Genomic DNA, 17128 nt, shown 5'->3' with positions numbered 1-17128 from the left:
AATCTGTTAGCCAGTTTTGACACTCTGTCTCCACAGGTTTCTGCGAAGACAGAAGGAAAAAAACTGTGGGTTGAAGATCAGACCTTGCATTGCTGGTAGCTTTTACTGAAAAACTCAGGTGTCTTACAAAGCACTACTGCATGAAAAATAGCTGTGCTTCATTTTCTGTTGTTGCCTGCCCTTAGCCAAACCCAACTAAAATTTTGTGGTACTCCTTAGGTGATGAAACATTCGCTATCTCACACCCTGAAGACAGGAAGAGCAAAACAGTAATGCTTGGAAAATGCCCTACTGTCTCCTCCACAACATGGCAAAAGCTCACACATTTAAAACTGTAAACATATTCCAACTCACATTTATTCACGTTACTGCTTTCACATTGATGTGGTGCAAGATACTGCGCATTTCAGATGGGGCCACCGACATGCCCCAGTAAACTCTTGTTATCTTTTATACCATGAATTAATACTGTACTCAGAACATTAATAAATACTTGAAAAGTCTGTAAATGACCTACACTGTAGTCCTTTGTAAAATTATTTACCTTATTTAAATGGATTTATTTTGGTGTCAAAATATATTATACCATGAACTGCTGGACACAACTGACAAATTTTGTGCACCTGGTATGGTCTGTGTCACTGCTGTAAGTCTGTCTGAGTTCGGGATTGAGCAGAAAGTGATGAAGAACCTGCAGAGCCAAACAAGATTTGATCTTAAGATGCTCACTTTGCTCTCATTAAAAGCAGCAGGTCTTGAAGCAACGCAGCGCTTCCCAGGGAGCTCCTGTGGGCCGGTGCTCAATGATCTGCGGCTCCAGTGATGTCTCAGTCCAGGATGAAATGTTGGATGCTTCAACCTCAGCCCAGGATGAAATGCTGGATGCTTCAAGCTCCTCTGAGTTCTCTGAGTGCATCAGACTGTGTGTGCTACTCACCATCCCCACACAGCAAAAGCAAGCAGCCACGCTAGATACGTGATGTGCTGGTCCTTTAGACATAGTGACTGTGCCCTTTAGACATAGCCTTCATGGCAGACGTGGTTGCCGTTAATAAGGCTGAAGGTGGCCAGGGAATGGTTGGTGCTCTTGAGGGAGGTCATTCGTGTGGTGCTCCTGGCCATGCTCTGTGACCGGATGAGGAGGCGAGCTCTGCAGCAGAACAGCTGGTTGTTGAACTGTTTCCGAAAGCTCTTGCTGAGCAAGTAGAGAGCAAACGGGTTGACACAAGAGTTAGTGAATGCCAGGATCCGAGCGCAGATGCTGGCAATGAAATGCAGCACTGAGGTGTCCACCTCTGAGTAGTGGTAGGACCGGTATAAATAGATGATGTGAGTGGGAAGCCAGCAGAAGGCAAAGAGGCACACAAAGACCAGTACTGTCCTGGCCAGGCGCTTGCGGGATTCAATCTGGGAAGAGAAAGAGAAATGCAGATTAGTAGCTATTCCTAGCTCACACCACTAGCTATTTTTCCCGGTGCTGCAGTTTTGGGGCTAGCGCATGGTAGGCAGCATGGCCAGAGCAGGGCAACCTGGACCACGGGTGAACACAGAGTCAAGAACCCTCCTTGTCTCTCCTCAATCTCCTTCCCCTAAGAACAAAGAATTCTGAAAATTTATTACATAAGGAAGTAGTCTTTCCTTTCCCATTTAGGGATAAAACTCCGATGGCTTGTCACTTGGTAATATCCCAGCTCAGGCAACAGAAGTGCGGACACCTGCATTAGTTATCCCCATATAATATATGTGTTCTTATGTAATTTATATATCTGAAATGATTATTATGACTATTATTATTATTAATTACAGGGCAGGGGTCTGGGATACTTCACAGAGCCCAGAGGCAGGACTTTCTGCCTTGGGGCCATGTGGTATATGTACACAAAAGTGCTGCCAACAGCTCAGGGCCCTCAGAGGCCAGGTGCAGCACTTAGAGGCCAAAGTAGCTGGAGAAACTGAGAGAGGTTCTCTACTTGGAGAAACACCGAGGCAGCGACGAGGTGGACCCTTCAGCTGAAAGAGGTTGGGCCACAAGGAGAAGGCAGACGTAGGTGGTGAACAGAAGGATGACCACCTCTCTTAGCATAATTTGAGCTTTATCAGGGAAAGGTGCTTTTACAATGTCAGCTAGCACGCAGAATAACCTTCATGCAGACAAGCCACACTTTTGTTTTACTTACGTGTACAGGCTTGGAGTCAACCCAAAGGTATTGCTCAACCAAGGGGAGCTGAGGTAAACCGTACCTTGTCTTTTGTCCACCAACGCTGCACGCTAAGATAACAATGCCACTGAAAACCACATCTTTCTCCCTAATGAAGACAAGAGCCGTGATGGAAGTCACCCAAAAAGAGAGGACAGAGTTGCCCAGAAAGACCTGCTGAACTACACTGCTACCTGGGAGAGGTTGCACAGCCAGAAGTTTGCAGGCACGGAAAGTGCAACGCCACTGACATTTCAGGGCTTCATAATGTCCTCTTCTCTGGTAAGCCCTATGCCTTTTCCCGGGCACTCCTAGGGACTTTGTTGCAGCTCGCTCCCTCGCTCCCACATACTCCGTATGTGAGTAGGACCCGAATGGCCTGAAACTGCCCCCAGCCCCAGCCCCACTGCCCTTGTTCCTGCCCTGGTGTGGCCGCGGTGCCTTGCCAGGCTCCTGGGACACTTCCCCATCCTCACTCCCCTTCCGAGCTGCACAGGTACATCAGAAACTCAGCAGCTCACACAGGCTGATCTTTCCTCAGGGCAGCTGCAAGCAGGGAGTAGGCAAGAGAGACCTGACAAGCCCATTTTGACTTTATTTTGTGCCCCTTTAATGGCACCGACTGAAAATCAGCCATTGAGCTTCTGAAGAATTGACATGTACCAGATGATAATGTCTCCAGAAAGCGGGCTGAAAATTAAATCCTTTGAGAAAGGGCTCTCCTTGGCTAAACCATATGTTCTTTTAAAATGTATCCTTAATTTGATATAGGGCTATTGAGGCCACATCTGCACTATAAAGAAAGGAAGCAACGCAATAAAGAAATCGATACCAGTTATCTCAGATGGAGACCTATAGCTCCTGAATGCACTGCAGGACGGGAATGATGGACTGATGGTGCTAGGATGCAGCCTGGCCTTTTGCTTTCTTTAGAGCCCTCTCCCCAAAACAAAAGGGGGAAAGGGCTGCTTTTACTACTCACTTTATTGTCACTTATCAAAACAGTCATTGAATCAGCAGAAAAATGGCCTGCAGGGGAGGAAGATTTACGCACATTCAGAAGGGGAAAAGGATAAGGATTTCAGGGATTGCACATCATTTAACGGGCAGAAAACACAGCTTTCCGGTGCTACCGTTTCACCTTAGCACCTGAAGGCTACGTGAGATGATTGTGTTAGGTCAGCCCAAGGTAGAGATGTCAGCTGGGTGCTATTATATGGACATTTGTTCAGCTGAAGAACGGCTTGTGTCAGTTTAGCTTAGGTTGAAGCACACCTCAATTGACAGGAAGGGGTAAGGTAAACAGGGTAAATATGTCAAGGTAAATACGTTGTTTAGAAACAGTTACCCTGCTGTTGCTTTCTTATTTGGACAACCTAAGGCTCAGATGCATTCAGATTTAAGGACTGATCTGAAATCCCCAGTTGCTCGTGCAAGATTTGGATTTCCCCCTGGAGATGACTCTTTTTCTCTCCAGTTGCTTACAACAGGAGCAGTCAAGAGGAAAGAATCTTCAGTAGAAAGCCTGGAGTTAGGGTGCCAAAATCCTAGCTAAATCCTCTAACTTGATTCAGGACTTGCACATTTTCAGCCACACATTTTAAACTAGAGCACGGAACTCACTTGAAATACACGGGTCCTAGCCAAGCCAGCCCAACCGTGAGCTCTGTGGTGGGACAATTTGTGGAGTTTTATAAAAAAAACCCACTCATGAGTGACAGTAACAGAAGTAACCCTGCTTTCAGGGTATGAAGGGAAGCTTAAAAGACTTAATTATTCAGAGCAAATAGCCTGCTTGTATAAATCAAAAACTGTCTTAAGGTGAAACCTGAGGTTACCAGCTATTGGACCAGAAGACTGACTGTTCTGGCTTACAATAACAGGTGGACAGGTTGTTCTGTCCAACACTGTTCCCTTCTAGAGACCCTAGAAAAAGAGGCATTTTTAGATGGGCAATTATAATGACCAAAGGGCTTAAGGGAAGAAGCCACGACTCTCCTTTTCTCTTGGGGCTTCACACTGCAAAGATCACACTATCCGCAAGACACATAACTTCAGTGCACCTATGAGGACCGCACACCATCCTGCTCTGTCCTCCTTCTTGGGGGCCCTGTGCCCACCACCATCATCCTCTGCTCTTCACTCCCACAGCCCCTCTCTAACCTGTACTGGTTTATCAACATGGCACAGCACCAGCAGATGAGAACTGGAGCCATGGTGAGCACAGGAGGCATCGCCACTCTCACGGAGCAGCTGTGCATCTCCCTGATCAATCGGTGCTCCTGGCCCTGAGGGGTCCTTGCAGAAGGGGTTCCCTCCACCTCCACTCCCGCATTGCTGTGTCCCATTTGCTTTTCAGTGCGGAGGACTGAATTACAGAGCCAGCTTTTCCCTCTGCGTGAAGAGGGACTGCTTCGTGGAGCAAGGCTTTGTCCAAGGTCCTCTCTCTGACAAAGCAACTTTGAGAAGTTTTGATTTTCTGCTGCATCACCCCTCAGCTTCAATTTCCAAACACCGTCCCCAGCTCTGCCTCTTTCCCTGCATCCTAGTCAATACCTTCACAGGCTTTGGCATGGGTCTCCTGCTGTGTTTGCCATGGTAACCACCCTGCCAAAGTCTCTGAACTTAGAAACAGGAGAAGATGTTTTAACTGCTCAGCACTGTGCCATGGCTTGTGTCAACCATTTTAATTCTTTTAGCCCACCTAATCTATTAAAAGCAGCACAGTCTGTCCCAGTGTAAATTTCCCTGTATGCACACACTTTACTCCCAGATTCATGGGGAATGTGGATTTTTGAAGAAAGTCAAGTCTCTACCTGTTTCCTCACATGCACGTTTCCTTCCACGGGGATGTTATAAGCGCTCCGGATCAAATTCTTAGCAATGAAATAATAATATACTGAAATGACAGATAGAGGAATGATATAAAAGATCAGAAATGATGCCATTGAGTGAATTTTGGGATGCAGCCCATCAGAATGTGGGTAAGGAGCACAGCTGATGAAGGTTTTATTAGTCCCTTTGTCATGGAAAGGGTGCAGATCTGAAAACACTGCTTCAGGGATGGCAAGCAACATGGATACAATCCAGATTATAGCAGCTCTCACACAAATCTTCATCAGTGCATGTGATGCTTGGATCTCCATCGGCCTTACTATAGCTTTGTACCTAAAAAATAGGAAAGAAAGAAAGAAGTTATTGACCTCAGCACTCAGGCATTGTATTCTTGCTTGTCCCTTTCATTGAGGAAAAAAAATCCCAAACAAAATCCTTCTTTACTCAAGACTGTGATTTTTTTTTCTGGTGTTTTAAATTTCGATATTTTCAATAGATTTCTCATTTTAAACCAGAGCCACCTGTCATGGATCCATTCAGTTTCATCTCTATTGATTCTGAGTTCATTTAATTTGTAATCGACACAACAAAGCACAGTGCTGCCTGACATTAATATATATGTGTCCAAATAGCATTAAGATAGGAAATGCAATCATAAGCTTATTTTCAAAAGCATACAGCAGTTTACACCTCTTCACAGAACAGTGTTGAAAGAAATCGGATGGAGGTTTTGCCACACGTTTAATTTTGAGCTGTGAGTACCCTGGCCTCCTGCAAGCCAAATCTTAAGTTTTCTCAAGTTAAACAGAGCATGTTGCTCACTTTAATTTCGGTTGGGTTGTGTAAATAGCAATAAACTGTTGTCGATAACTCAATGCACCCAGGCTAAGTAGCCAGAGCTGCTATCTGACTTTCTTAAAGAAAAAAAATATTATTGCTCGCTATGCTAGATATGTGGAAGACTTTTTTTGATTTGCGATTTTGTCTTTCATGATTTCATCCTTTCAGAAAATGGTACTTTAGAATCCAAGAAAATGAAAGAAGCAAACTTATTTGAACCTGATGTGTGTAATGAGAGGACTGGAAAACAGAAGAGCTTCATATCTGCTGGAGCCCCGCTCTGGAAGGAGTATACACTCCAAGTAAATTGTGTTTCACATATGCATTTAAGGAACACAGTAGAAGAAAAAAAGACCATTAGGAAGGAATATCTACAGGTTTCATAAATCATTATTTAGGGTCATTATCATAACAATTACAATCTGTTGGATGTTTTTTCCAAGATCTACCTCACACTGCCCACAGCCCATGTGGTCCCTTGGTCACTGTCAGCTCCCTGGGGACTGATGGGTGCCTGGGCCCTAGGCTGTCCCAGCCCTCTTTTGGCATGGCAGGGTACATCCCCATGTGGCTGCTCCAGAGTCCATTTCTAAGCTCCTACAAGGATCCTAGCTCTTCCAGACAGCCTAATTGGACACCAAGGCGGGAGCAAGCATAACTCCTTGTCCGAGACCAGGCAGCAGCCAGCAGGATCCATCCGCCCAGCAGCCCAGGCCAGGGACACTTCATGTACACGATCGATTCCCCACATACTATAGCCTGCAAGAAGCTAAAGCTCAGCATTTCAGAGAGGAGTCTTTCAGTCCTGCACTGTTTTAACTGCGTAATTGTCTTATTTGCAGGACAAGCACACATTCAACTTCTAGTTATAAGCAATACCTTGTTCAGCATGCCTATCCTTTCTCTCTACATATGTATATATGTCTATACATCTGTATGTGCATATTTTATACACATACACATATATTTATATGCATATATTTTATACACATACATGTATATACATGTAGTACATACATACTTACATTTACATTAATTTATATTTATATTTATAAAGACTGTGTCTGGACGTCTCACCATTTGCAGATGTTTCCTCATGCAATCCCACAGGTGTCTCATGTAGATAATTTTTTTCTTTAATGGACTCCAAACACCTTGCTCAACAGCCTTCTGCTTAACCACTTATTCTCCAAGCTCTCCACCTCCCCTTTATTCCAGCTATACAGCTGCAGCAGCCAGACACAGTATTTTTCAGGCTTGCTTAGCACCTCTTTAACTTTCATTCTGAAGCTGGGGATTAAGTGGTGTCATACTACAAAGCACAATCTTCCAGTGCAAGATCATCTTCTCAGGTGAAGAAAATCACAGCACTTAAACAAATATAACGTTACGACTATTGCAGTAATAAAATGGAATAGCTAGGCAGATTACTAAAACAATGTAGCTGAAATAGCTCAGTTTATAGTCTGATTCACCAGTTATAGATTACTGACAGGAACACTAGCTAACTGAACACTTTCAGTAAACCCTAAGGAACATAAATGCAAAAGGAAATTAATTACATAGTTATTCATAAATTTAGTTAATTCCAAGATATTTCAGCAGGTGCTTATTGTATGCTTATCAACATGGCATGTTAGTATAATTTTTTCAGGGATTTTCTTACATAATATAGCCAGCTAAGAGAATATTTTCCAGTATTAATTTCCAGTAACATGAATGACTTGAAGAACACAGAGAAAGAGATATTCTGTTTTAATTTTTTTAACATTAAGAGAGTAGGAAGAGTCAGAAAATGAATAAATTTTAAGTTATTATCACATTTTAATTATAGATGGCATTTCCAAACAATATAATTTTGAAAGAACATAATTAGAAATGTCTTGGAGTGCTAGCACTGATTATTAGGCATTTACTTTATTTCTTAAAGCCTGCTACAGCAGGTATAAAAGAAGATCTGAGACATGGCTTGCTTGCAAGGGGCTCAGTGTAGAGCCAATTCATGAGACTGAAAGAACAAAAAGGTAAGACAGAAAAAAACAAAGCGAGAAAATAGGTTTTGAAAATGTAAGTTCTCAGATATGGGAACACAGATATTTTCTTACGAGCCTGACAATTGAATCAAATTGCTATCTGCATGACTTCTTTGATGGTGGGCTAACTCATTCAGAAATCTGCAGTCATCTATGTTACCCTCTGAGTATTAACGCTTAATTGATCAGCATTGATCTGGTGGGAGTCTCCGTTTCCAGACACCTTGCCGATGCGCCAATGTGTCTCTCCCCCAGCTTGCATCTCGGCAGCTCTACTCCCCCACACCAGCCTGGGTTCAGGACAGCGGCTGCAGGGGCTGCTCTGTGTAAGGGCATGGGGACGGGGGCAAGCACAAGCCATCGGACCCCCTGGGCAAGGGCTGGGAGGCCACTGGAAGATGTGCCTGTGGTCAGTGCTTAGGAAGTGAAAAAAATTGCACCTCCTAATTGGTTTCTGAGTGGGGCTCAGAAACTCCTTCACTCCTTTGCTTTTCCACACCACTTTCCTGATAGGGTCAACCTTGGTTTTTATAATTTATTTGACATTTCTTAAGAACTTCAGCAAGGTAGACTGGATTTGAGCAGCAGCTGGTCCCGTTTTTCAGCATCTGTATTTCCAGCTTGTGCGTCAAATATTATTTCAAGCTTTCCACAGCTTTGACCTCTGCAACTTCTTTTTCAATGAGTTAGCCTGAGGCACACAACTTTTTGCGATGTTTAACATCCAGCGTCTGAATAATCGAATCCACTTTGAAGGTGAAGTTGATGAATAATCCCATATACCTCAGTGGAGCCATGGACCGAGGTGGCCAGCTGAGTGAGCCCTCGTGCAAAGGTCCTACAACAGCATTATTTTCAACCCATGCAGTGACACGGTCTCTGAGAGTATGTGTCACATTGCATGCTCAGTTTCCCTGGGGTAGATCCAGACGTGGCCCTGGATTTATCACCTCTGCTTGCTCTCACAGTCAGTCTCTCTAATTATTGTTTGATGCCTCTTTTTTTTCAGCTGAACACCTTTCCCAACCTGCTTCTAAAGAAATTTTTGAAAAAGATTAAAAACCGGAGGTATGATTCATGCCCTACAACAAAGGCCAAAACTTAAAAAGAAAAATATGCCTTCTGAAGGTTCAGTTGAATGAAAAATGATACAGTCAAGAACTTGTGTCAATTCCAATCTCTCGGCAGTTGTCAAATGGTGCAGATGAAAATGACTGGGTTGCTGATCTGATAGGAAATATGAAAGAGATGCTGACCTTTACTACTGCTCAGTCTTTGAACCTCTTTGTTCCCACTGCGCTTGTGAAGTAGCAGCCTGCCTCGTGCGCAGCAGCTACTGATGACCTTCTGGCCAGGATGGATGCCGGTGATCTCTGTGTCTCACAGTCTCATTCAAAGAAGCCCACACAAAGAAATTACACATAGGGCTATCTTAAGTGCAATGAATATAATCACAGTTCATGAGGCACCATGAGGATTCACCCTGTAGGGCAACCCTCTCCTCCACCACCCATGGCGACTCCGGTGCCTTCCCTCTTCTCCAGGTCAGTCTCCAGGCCCCCAAGAGGAGCCTGGTGAGAGGGTTGCTTCAAGCCAGAATGCCAGAATTCAACATATAACGCAGGATCGCTTCTTAAACTAATCCCCAAAATTCATTTGGGATTGGTAGGAACCCATGGAGTGTGTGCCTCTCCATTGAATCCTGGAAAATGTCTTATACGTCTCTTGGGATCTCTACTGTGCTCATTGAATAATTGTTTCTCACAGCTGAAACTACTGAAATGACCATAAAGCGCTAAAATGAGACACACACAAGGTTTTTCTGTTGTAAATACTTTTCCCACTGAGGTTAATAAGCCAGGGAAACTGGAAAACTGTGTCATTATCCTTGTGTTAATAATAATGTAACTAATGATAACACCACCTAATGTACTCTAAAACTTTGACTATGCAAACATTGGTTAATACCGTACACTTAGCCCCAAAGCCGCAACTTCAAATATAAACACAGAAGTAGCTTTAGCACGAAAAGGACATTTACAGATATAGTCTCCAAAGGCACAGATCAAAATAAGGCCCCAAATGGATGTCAAAGTTTCCTAGATGCAGTTTCTCTGCTGGTGCAAAATATTTTAGCCATCTTTATGCTCCTCAGCTGAGCCAAGAAAATGCGCACCAGCTGAAGTATAAACAGACATTGCCCTCAAAGCCATATTGCCTATAAGTTCCTAAGCGTAGAGATATGAAGGGTTGTAATTTTGCTCTCACATTGGGGAGGAAAGCACTTTATCCCTAAGGCAGCAGCTCCAGTGCATCTCTCATGCTTTTTTACTGTCACCTTCATCCACTTACTTGTGCCTGCTACAACAGCTACAAAAGTTAAATTAAAACAACTAAAGCATGGGGGAAAAAATCAGATGCTTCCCTTGCATTTTAAATTAATTTAGGTCCACATGTCTCACTGTCTGGTTTTAGTTTTTTTAGGGAAGTAACTTTATGTTGTGTGGGGAAGCTGGTGCTGTAGGCAGCCTCAGCTTGTTTTCATATTTTATGTTTGCGTTGTATTAATGCCTTTCCCCCTTCCCTTACGTCGGCAATTAAAGCTAATAAAGACGGCCCATACAACAGCCCTCATTGTATATCTGGTAGGTACGTGTTGTGTAAAAAGAGACAGGCTTTTTAAAGCCTGAAGATACCACCTTCTGCAGCATCTTTACAAGTGGTGGGTCAGTAGATATTAATTTCAACCAAAATAATTTGTGTCCTCTGTAATAACTGCAGCTGCTGCCGGTGGCAATGAGAAAGAAACACCCCTCCCTCACGGCAGTGAAGGCGGCTGGTCACACAGATGAATGGATGTCCTGGTGATTGAATATGACAGCAAGGATCGTATAGCAGCTATGTGCTGGCCACTACATCCCTCCCATCTATTGAATCTGATTTAATAAGAGGCACTAAGTTGCTTTCATAACTCTTTCTTCCTTACTTTTTTCAGCAGTAGGAGTGCAGCAAGAGAAAATGGCTGAAAGAGGCTCTGCCACAGAGTGCTGCCCTTTTTTATCACAGTCCTCCCAAGCACACCTATCTTCCTACAGCTGAACCTCAAACTTGCAAGACATATAAGAAGAGAAAAAAAAATCTTCCCATCCTTCCTGCAGGGAAATGAGACAGTGCGTCTCCAAAATGAATTTACTGGAGTACTTCAGTTTCAAGTAAAGTTTCCTCCAAGTAGTATCATCCATCACTATGTCTTACACTGTTTACATAAAAAGATCCTGGGCTCCACTCCTGAATTTGTATAATGGTTTAAAAAACCAAGTGCGCTAAAACCTGTTCAAACAAAATTTCAGAAGGCTTGGCCGCCCTTGCTTCATTACCAACCCCACTGTTTAGACTGTGTCAAGCTGGCGGAAAGATTTGCCATATTGCTGCTTTCTGTTTTTTCTCTGAAGTGAGAAATCCACTTACAAACTTTTGAATCTATTCAAAAGCTCTATTTTGAGGTGTTGGGCTCAACATCTAAAACTTAAATTAAAAAGCAAGGATTAGTTGGAATGTCTTACAAAAATAGTCATGTAAATTGCTACGAAGTGAAAAGGCTGAGTTCTTCCCAGCTCTAGAAAATGAGCTCCTGAAATTGCCACGACTTCCTATTGTAATGATGAAAGAACTGCCTCTCAGTCAGCACGTCCCCATATTTCTTCTGTTCCCACCTGTAACCGAAAGAGGGAGAAAAGATGCACAATTCAGAGTTCCTCTGATCCCCAGTCATCTCTTCTCATTTGTAAGCTTAATGCACACACGTTGATCTTGTCCTGGCCCATGAACAGACTGAACGAAAATCTTCTTATTAAAATTTTGTAATTATGTTCTACTAGTATCACATTATTGTTTTGCCCACACAATATGAAGGACGGGCTCAATTACCATGCAGAAAAAAGCCTCAAGCAACAGAGAAAAAGTTGACGCTATGCAAAAACCGCATAAATGAAGCACGTGGAGCCTTGATGAGTGTGAAACTCTGCTTGGAAAGCAAAGAAAAAGTCTTACAAAATATCTGAAGAAATTTATGAGAAATGCAATGCCCCAAACTTTCTTTATTGTTTCTACCATGGATGTTATGAATATTCATAGCTCTGTAGACAAATAATTCAATAAATCCACAAAATTGCTAGACTGTCTAACCCATCAACACACTGCGACAATCTATTCTGGGTCTATCTGCTTTCCGCATACTTAGTTAAGATTATCGTTATTATGCATGATTCTTGGGTGAACATCTGTTATTAAAATCTTCACTTTAGCAAATTGCATCTGGGCACAAAGACATCTCTGATGGGCTAGTCTTACATACATTGGCAGGTACTGCCTACTTTCTCTCTCTTTTTATTAATTAACATTTAAATGAAAAGAAAAAGGAGGCATTGATGGAAGTGGCATAGTTCTCACTTTTTGAAGTGTGTGTTCAAATTTCCGTCTGTATACCTGCATACTGCTACACCATCCTGGAATCCGGACAAATGGGAATTTCAGTCCAGGAATGACTAATGTCAAAATTGAGACAGTGTTTTAGAAACCATTGAGCTGCACTACACATTGGGGAAGGAGAGTTTAAATAGTAACCATTTGACAGTGAATGTGCTATTCCCAACCATGACCATCCAGAGCATAAAATATTTCAGAAATTAACTATACATGTGGAAAACAAAGGATGTAGAGGTTACTGCAGGAAGTAGCTGGAATCCCATGGATGGTGCTTTCCTTATTAGAAAGACACCCTTTGCACCCAGGGTGTTTATTCCCTGTAGGTGATCTTCAGCCAAGTCTCTGAATGAAACCCTGATCCCAAGTCAAAGATTTCAATGGGGCCAGCCTGACACTTTGTCACAGTCCTTGCAAATGGGTGTGAGACCTGCTGTCTTAAGGATGGGTAGGACCCATTCATTTAAAAACATCCTTTGACTTCCAAACCAGTGATTTCCCCCCCACAGTTAATGTCCCATCTCCTCAGCACCAGCTCATCGCTGAACACATTTCTACGCACTCAGTGCCCAGTACAGGCAGAGGGATGTGCCTCCTCGTGCCATGTGGCACCAGATCACATGCTGGTGGAGCAGCTTCTTGGTGCCAGGGTTGCAATGTGGTATGCATCCGGAGTGGAGCTGGGAGGGCTGGTGCTGGCACCCGGGTCGCCAGGCATGAGAAGGACCGAGCCCTGGTGATGCTTTCCATCCAAGGCTTTGCTGTCACAGCCCTAGTCTCCAGGGTTGTCACTGGCATGGGACCAGGGGCTCGGAGTGCCTGCGGACTGAACTCTTACGAGGGCGACTAAAGCTGAGGCCTCAGACATGGAGCCCTCATCTCACTAGAGAATCAGCCTTATTTCTTCTGAAAGCACCATCTTTGGTGCATAAAACCAGCACCACTGGGTAACCTAAACACGTGGCATAATTGCTGGATATCTCACAGAGCCAGTTATAGAAATTCATTGGAGTTTCTAAAAATGGCAATTTCTCAACCCAAAAAGTCCTGCCTGCGATGTGCAATAAATCAATATTGTACTTTGTTCTGACAGAGAAAGAAGAGTTCATCATTGACCTAAGAATTAGCAGTTTCTTAAACTATAGCAGCTGTGGTATGCTTATCTTAATTTTGTGGAAAGAGAATAAATGTATATATATGGAACTTTAGAGAAGCAGGATTCCTAAAGTTAAAAGCAGTTGTCAGATCAACTGACTGGGAATATAGGTGTATAGGGGGCAATGCTTACTATTCTGACTCCTGGCCTCCTCCTTTGTCTCCCCGACTTTGCCCTGAAAAAACTGTGCAGGGCAAAATGCTGCCCTGAATGAGAGAAAATGAGGACTCATGCTAAAACCTCAAAGAAGTAATTAAAAAAATCAATATACAACAGATGGGAAAAAAAGCAAAAGTAAATGACAGCAAATATCAGAGTTTAAAAATGTCAGTTACTGATAAGGGAAGCTGGAGGAGCCAACAAAATATCAAAGGTCACTGGGTAACAGACAAACATGCATTTTTAAATACATCAGGAACAAAAAAATCAGTAATTCACGCACAGACATAAATGGGGAAGGTATGAACAAAGAGACAAGGTGAAAAGCAATGGCTAGATATTTGTCTTTAAGACCAAATGCAGGGGAGGTATCCATACCATGTGTGCAGTGCTATAGATGCAGCAGAAAACGTGTCAGCTGTACTGAAGAAGATGCGAGCCAACATCTGCCAACACAAACCACTTTCACAGCAGGCCTGAATAATTTACACCTAGGAATATTAAAGGAACCAGCTGGGGAACAACTGGTGTCAATTTTTTTACAAGTCTTGAAAAAGTTGAGAAACTCCCAGGAAGTGGAGAACTGGCTCCAAAGTTGTGAAGTTCAGAAAGCTGGAAGGTGTGACCGAGAAAACTCCAAGGATTTGGGTTGCCCAAGGCCAGCTGCAGTAAGAATAATGGAGAGGTTAATCCTACTAACAGGTGATAATATAAGTCTGTCTTTTTTAATGCACGGCACATTTAGGTTTTTTTTAATCTTCTCACAACATTATAGGTGATGTAAAAAGGGTGTGGGCCCTGCTGGTGTACAGGGGAGTAAGGGAGGTACAGCCTGCATGGACACGTTGGCATGGGTGATGGTGCATGTAGATATGCACATATGCGTGCCGGGGCACGTGTGGTCCTTCCTCCCCTATCCACGGCCGTGCAATCCCTGCCCCTCTCCCATGGAACAAGGGTTAAAATTAGCAATCCTGGTTTGGTAGGTGGAGCCGTATTAGATGGGGACCCAGAGCCCCAGGGCCTCCCCAGCAGCTCCTCAAACATGCTGGTAAAAAGGTAGCAGTGTGTGGAACCATTTCTAGCCGGGGTCCTGGGAACGTGCTCTAGCTGCAGTGTTATTTATTGCATATATCAGCTGCCTTGAGCAGGCTATAAAACCTTTGCTGGGAAAGTTTGCAGATGACAGTGGCTGACCAGACTGTAAAAATATTGTAGAGTCATTGGGATAAATGGCTATAGTCTAACAGAAGGCATTTTAACTCAGCCAGGTGTAAAATAATATCTCTAGCACCCAAGTGAGCAGATTATACCAAAAATCTGGGGATCTTTCAAGGAAAGAGGAGACCAAGAGAAGACATTCGAACGTCTCTTCTGCACGTGACAAAATGAGATATCTCATGCAATTCTCACTGTGTCATGGTTGTAGTGTAACCAGTACCTTATCTAGCTAGTATAAAACTGAGTCAGTTATATGATGCTTAAGTCCTTTCTGTGCTTCAGTAAACACAGATGTCATAAGAGACCATCACCTCTACGTGAAACTTTCAGCTCCATGCTGGGGCTGAACAATCTAGTGCTATGCTTGACTGCTCTTATCATAGAGTCGCGGAATGGTTTGGGTTGGAGGGGATCTTTAAAGACCATCTAGTCCAAGCCCCCTGCTGTGGGCAGAGACATCTGTCACTACACCAGCTTGCTGAAAGCCCCGTCCAGCCTGGAACACTTCCAGTGATGGGGCATCCGTAACTTCCCTGAGCAACCTGTTAGTGTCTCACTGCCCTCATCATAAAAAATGTCTTCCTTATGTCTGATCTAAGCCTACCCTCTTTCAATTTAAAACCAATGCCCCTTGTCCTGTCACTACAGGCCGTGGTAAATAGTCCTTCTCTGTCTTTCTGATAAGCCCTTTTAAGTAGTGAAAGGCCACAATAAGGTCTCCCCAGAGCCTTCTCTTATCCATGCTGAACAACCCCAGCTCTCTCAGCCTTTCAGTTATGCTATTAGTTGTATTATTATGCAGTGGTTAGAGGTTAGGTGAATTTTGATTTGAAACATGACATGAGTTCTAAGCAGTGAGGATAACAGGACGCCACAGAAACATGACGGGGACAGGGTTATACATGTACCTTTAGTCTGAATGCTCAGAAAGTTGCCTAGTGTCACTGAAAAGATCTGTTTTAATCCAAATCCCATGAAATATTCAGCAACCTCTGTGCATGGGTGCGGGCATGAAATGCTGCTGAACTGGATGGCTAGTGCAGTCAGTGCTAGCCCAGCATCTGCATCTCTGACTCTCCCAGGTCATTTGACCGTCCATGACTAAATCTCATGATTCAGGGCTGTCTGCAGGTGTGAAGAAATGGATTTTCCTCTCAGGGTACCATGGTACTGTTTTCTGTCCTGCCTTTCTACAGAGCTGCAGAGACTGGCCTTAGCCGGAAGGCAGGCAAGGACAAGCTCTGACAACTCTTCTCCCTTTGATGCTCCACAGTCTTCTGCACTCTGGTTAAACTGATCATTAGCCTGGTGTCAGGAGGGGAGTTTCCTGCAAGGAACTCCAGCTTTCTGCCTTTCTCAACAGCCCAGCAATTGGCGTGCTGCCTTTTGGTGCCTCAGCGCTACGAAGCACCCGGGCACCATCCTCAGGGCACAGGTTGGTCTTCTGGATGCTGAAATCCCCTGCTCCACCTGAGGTTGTATGCAGTAGGCAGCGTGGGGGACAATCAAAGAATCCACTACGGGCAGGAGCTCAGACAGGACGTCATAGCCCACGGTGTCTTACATGGTATAGAGTGAAGTGGGCACGTGGGTGTGAGAAACAAGGCGAGGGATGTCAGCAGGGCTAGCGCTGGAGTCTCTTTTCAAAATAAGGGGAAAACAGGTTATTGCAAGGGCTGCCTCTGTGAGCAAAGCAGCTACTGGATTCTTCACTGCATACACAGGGCAGGCTGTGCCTGCTTCTCCTTTCTCAGCTCGGCTCCCTTTTACTCTCCTCAGCCAGGCTGTTGTCCACATCTGAACACCAAGCAGTAAGACGTGAGCCGATGGGACCCCCGTGAGCTCGTCTCCCTGCAGCGATGCTGATGTCCCAGCCCACCGCGTTCAGTCTGACACAACGGCCGGCAAATTCTCCGCGGCCAGTCGATCTCCTTATTAACGGTGTGCACAGCACCTCGTACCGTGAGACCATGACAACTGATTGGGGTTTTAGGTTTTACTGAAATGTAAACAATAGGTAATCCAACTTTTCTCCCTTTTGATTGCTTAAATATTGACAGTCTCCAGCACATTAGCACTGACTCTAACCTCGGATTTGCACACTGGCCCCACTGATATAAATGGGAGCTCTAATGTTCCTGGTTATAGAAGTGCATCTATTGTGTTTTGGCCATCTGCTCTGGCTAATCAAGATATTCTGAAAG

The 17128-nt window shown here is 44.0% G+C and overlaps 1 protein-coding gene across 1 annotated transcript in view; it reads right to left on the bottom strand.

Annotated features, from left to right (window-relative positions):
* Positions 1 to 322: 322 nt before the first annotated feature.
* Positions 323 to 17128, bottom strand: part of GRPR (gastrin releasing peptide receptor) — a 23938-nt gene continuing 7132 nt past the window's right edge. The window contains exons 2-3 of the mRNA XM_063352003.1: positions 5015 to 5366; positions 323 to 1407 (exon numbers count right to left, since the gene is read on the bottom strand). Of these exons, the coding sequence (XP_063208073.1) occupies positions 1015 to 1407; positions 5015 to 5366 (745 nt within the window). The 3' untranslated portion in view covers positions 323 to 1014. The remainder of the gene's footprint in view (positions 1408 to 5014; positions 5367 to 17128) is intronic.

The sequence above is a fragment of the Chroicocephalus ridibundus genome, chromosome 1 (assembly GCF_963924245.1).
Source record: "Chroicocephalus ridibundus chromosome 1, bChrRid1.1, whole genome shotgun sequence".
In the NCBI taxonomy this organism is placed as follows: domain Eukaryota; kingdom Metazoa; phylum Chordata; class Aves; order Charadriiformes; family Laridae; genus Chroicocephalus; species Chroicocephalus ridibundus.
This window is presented reverse-complemented; position numbering and strand designations above follow the sequence as displayed.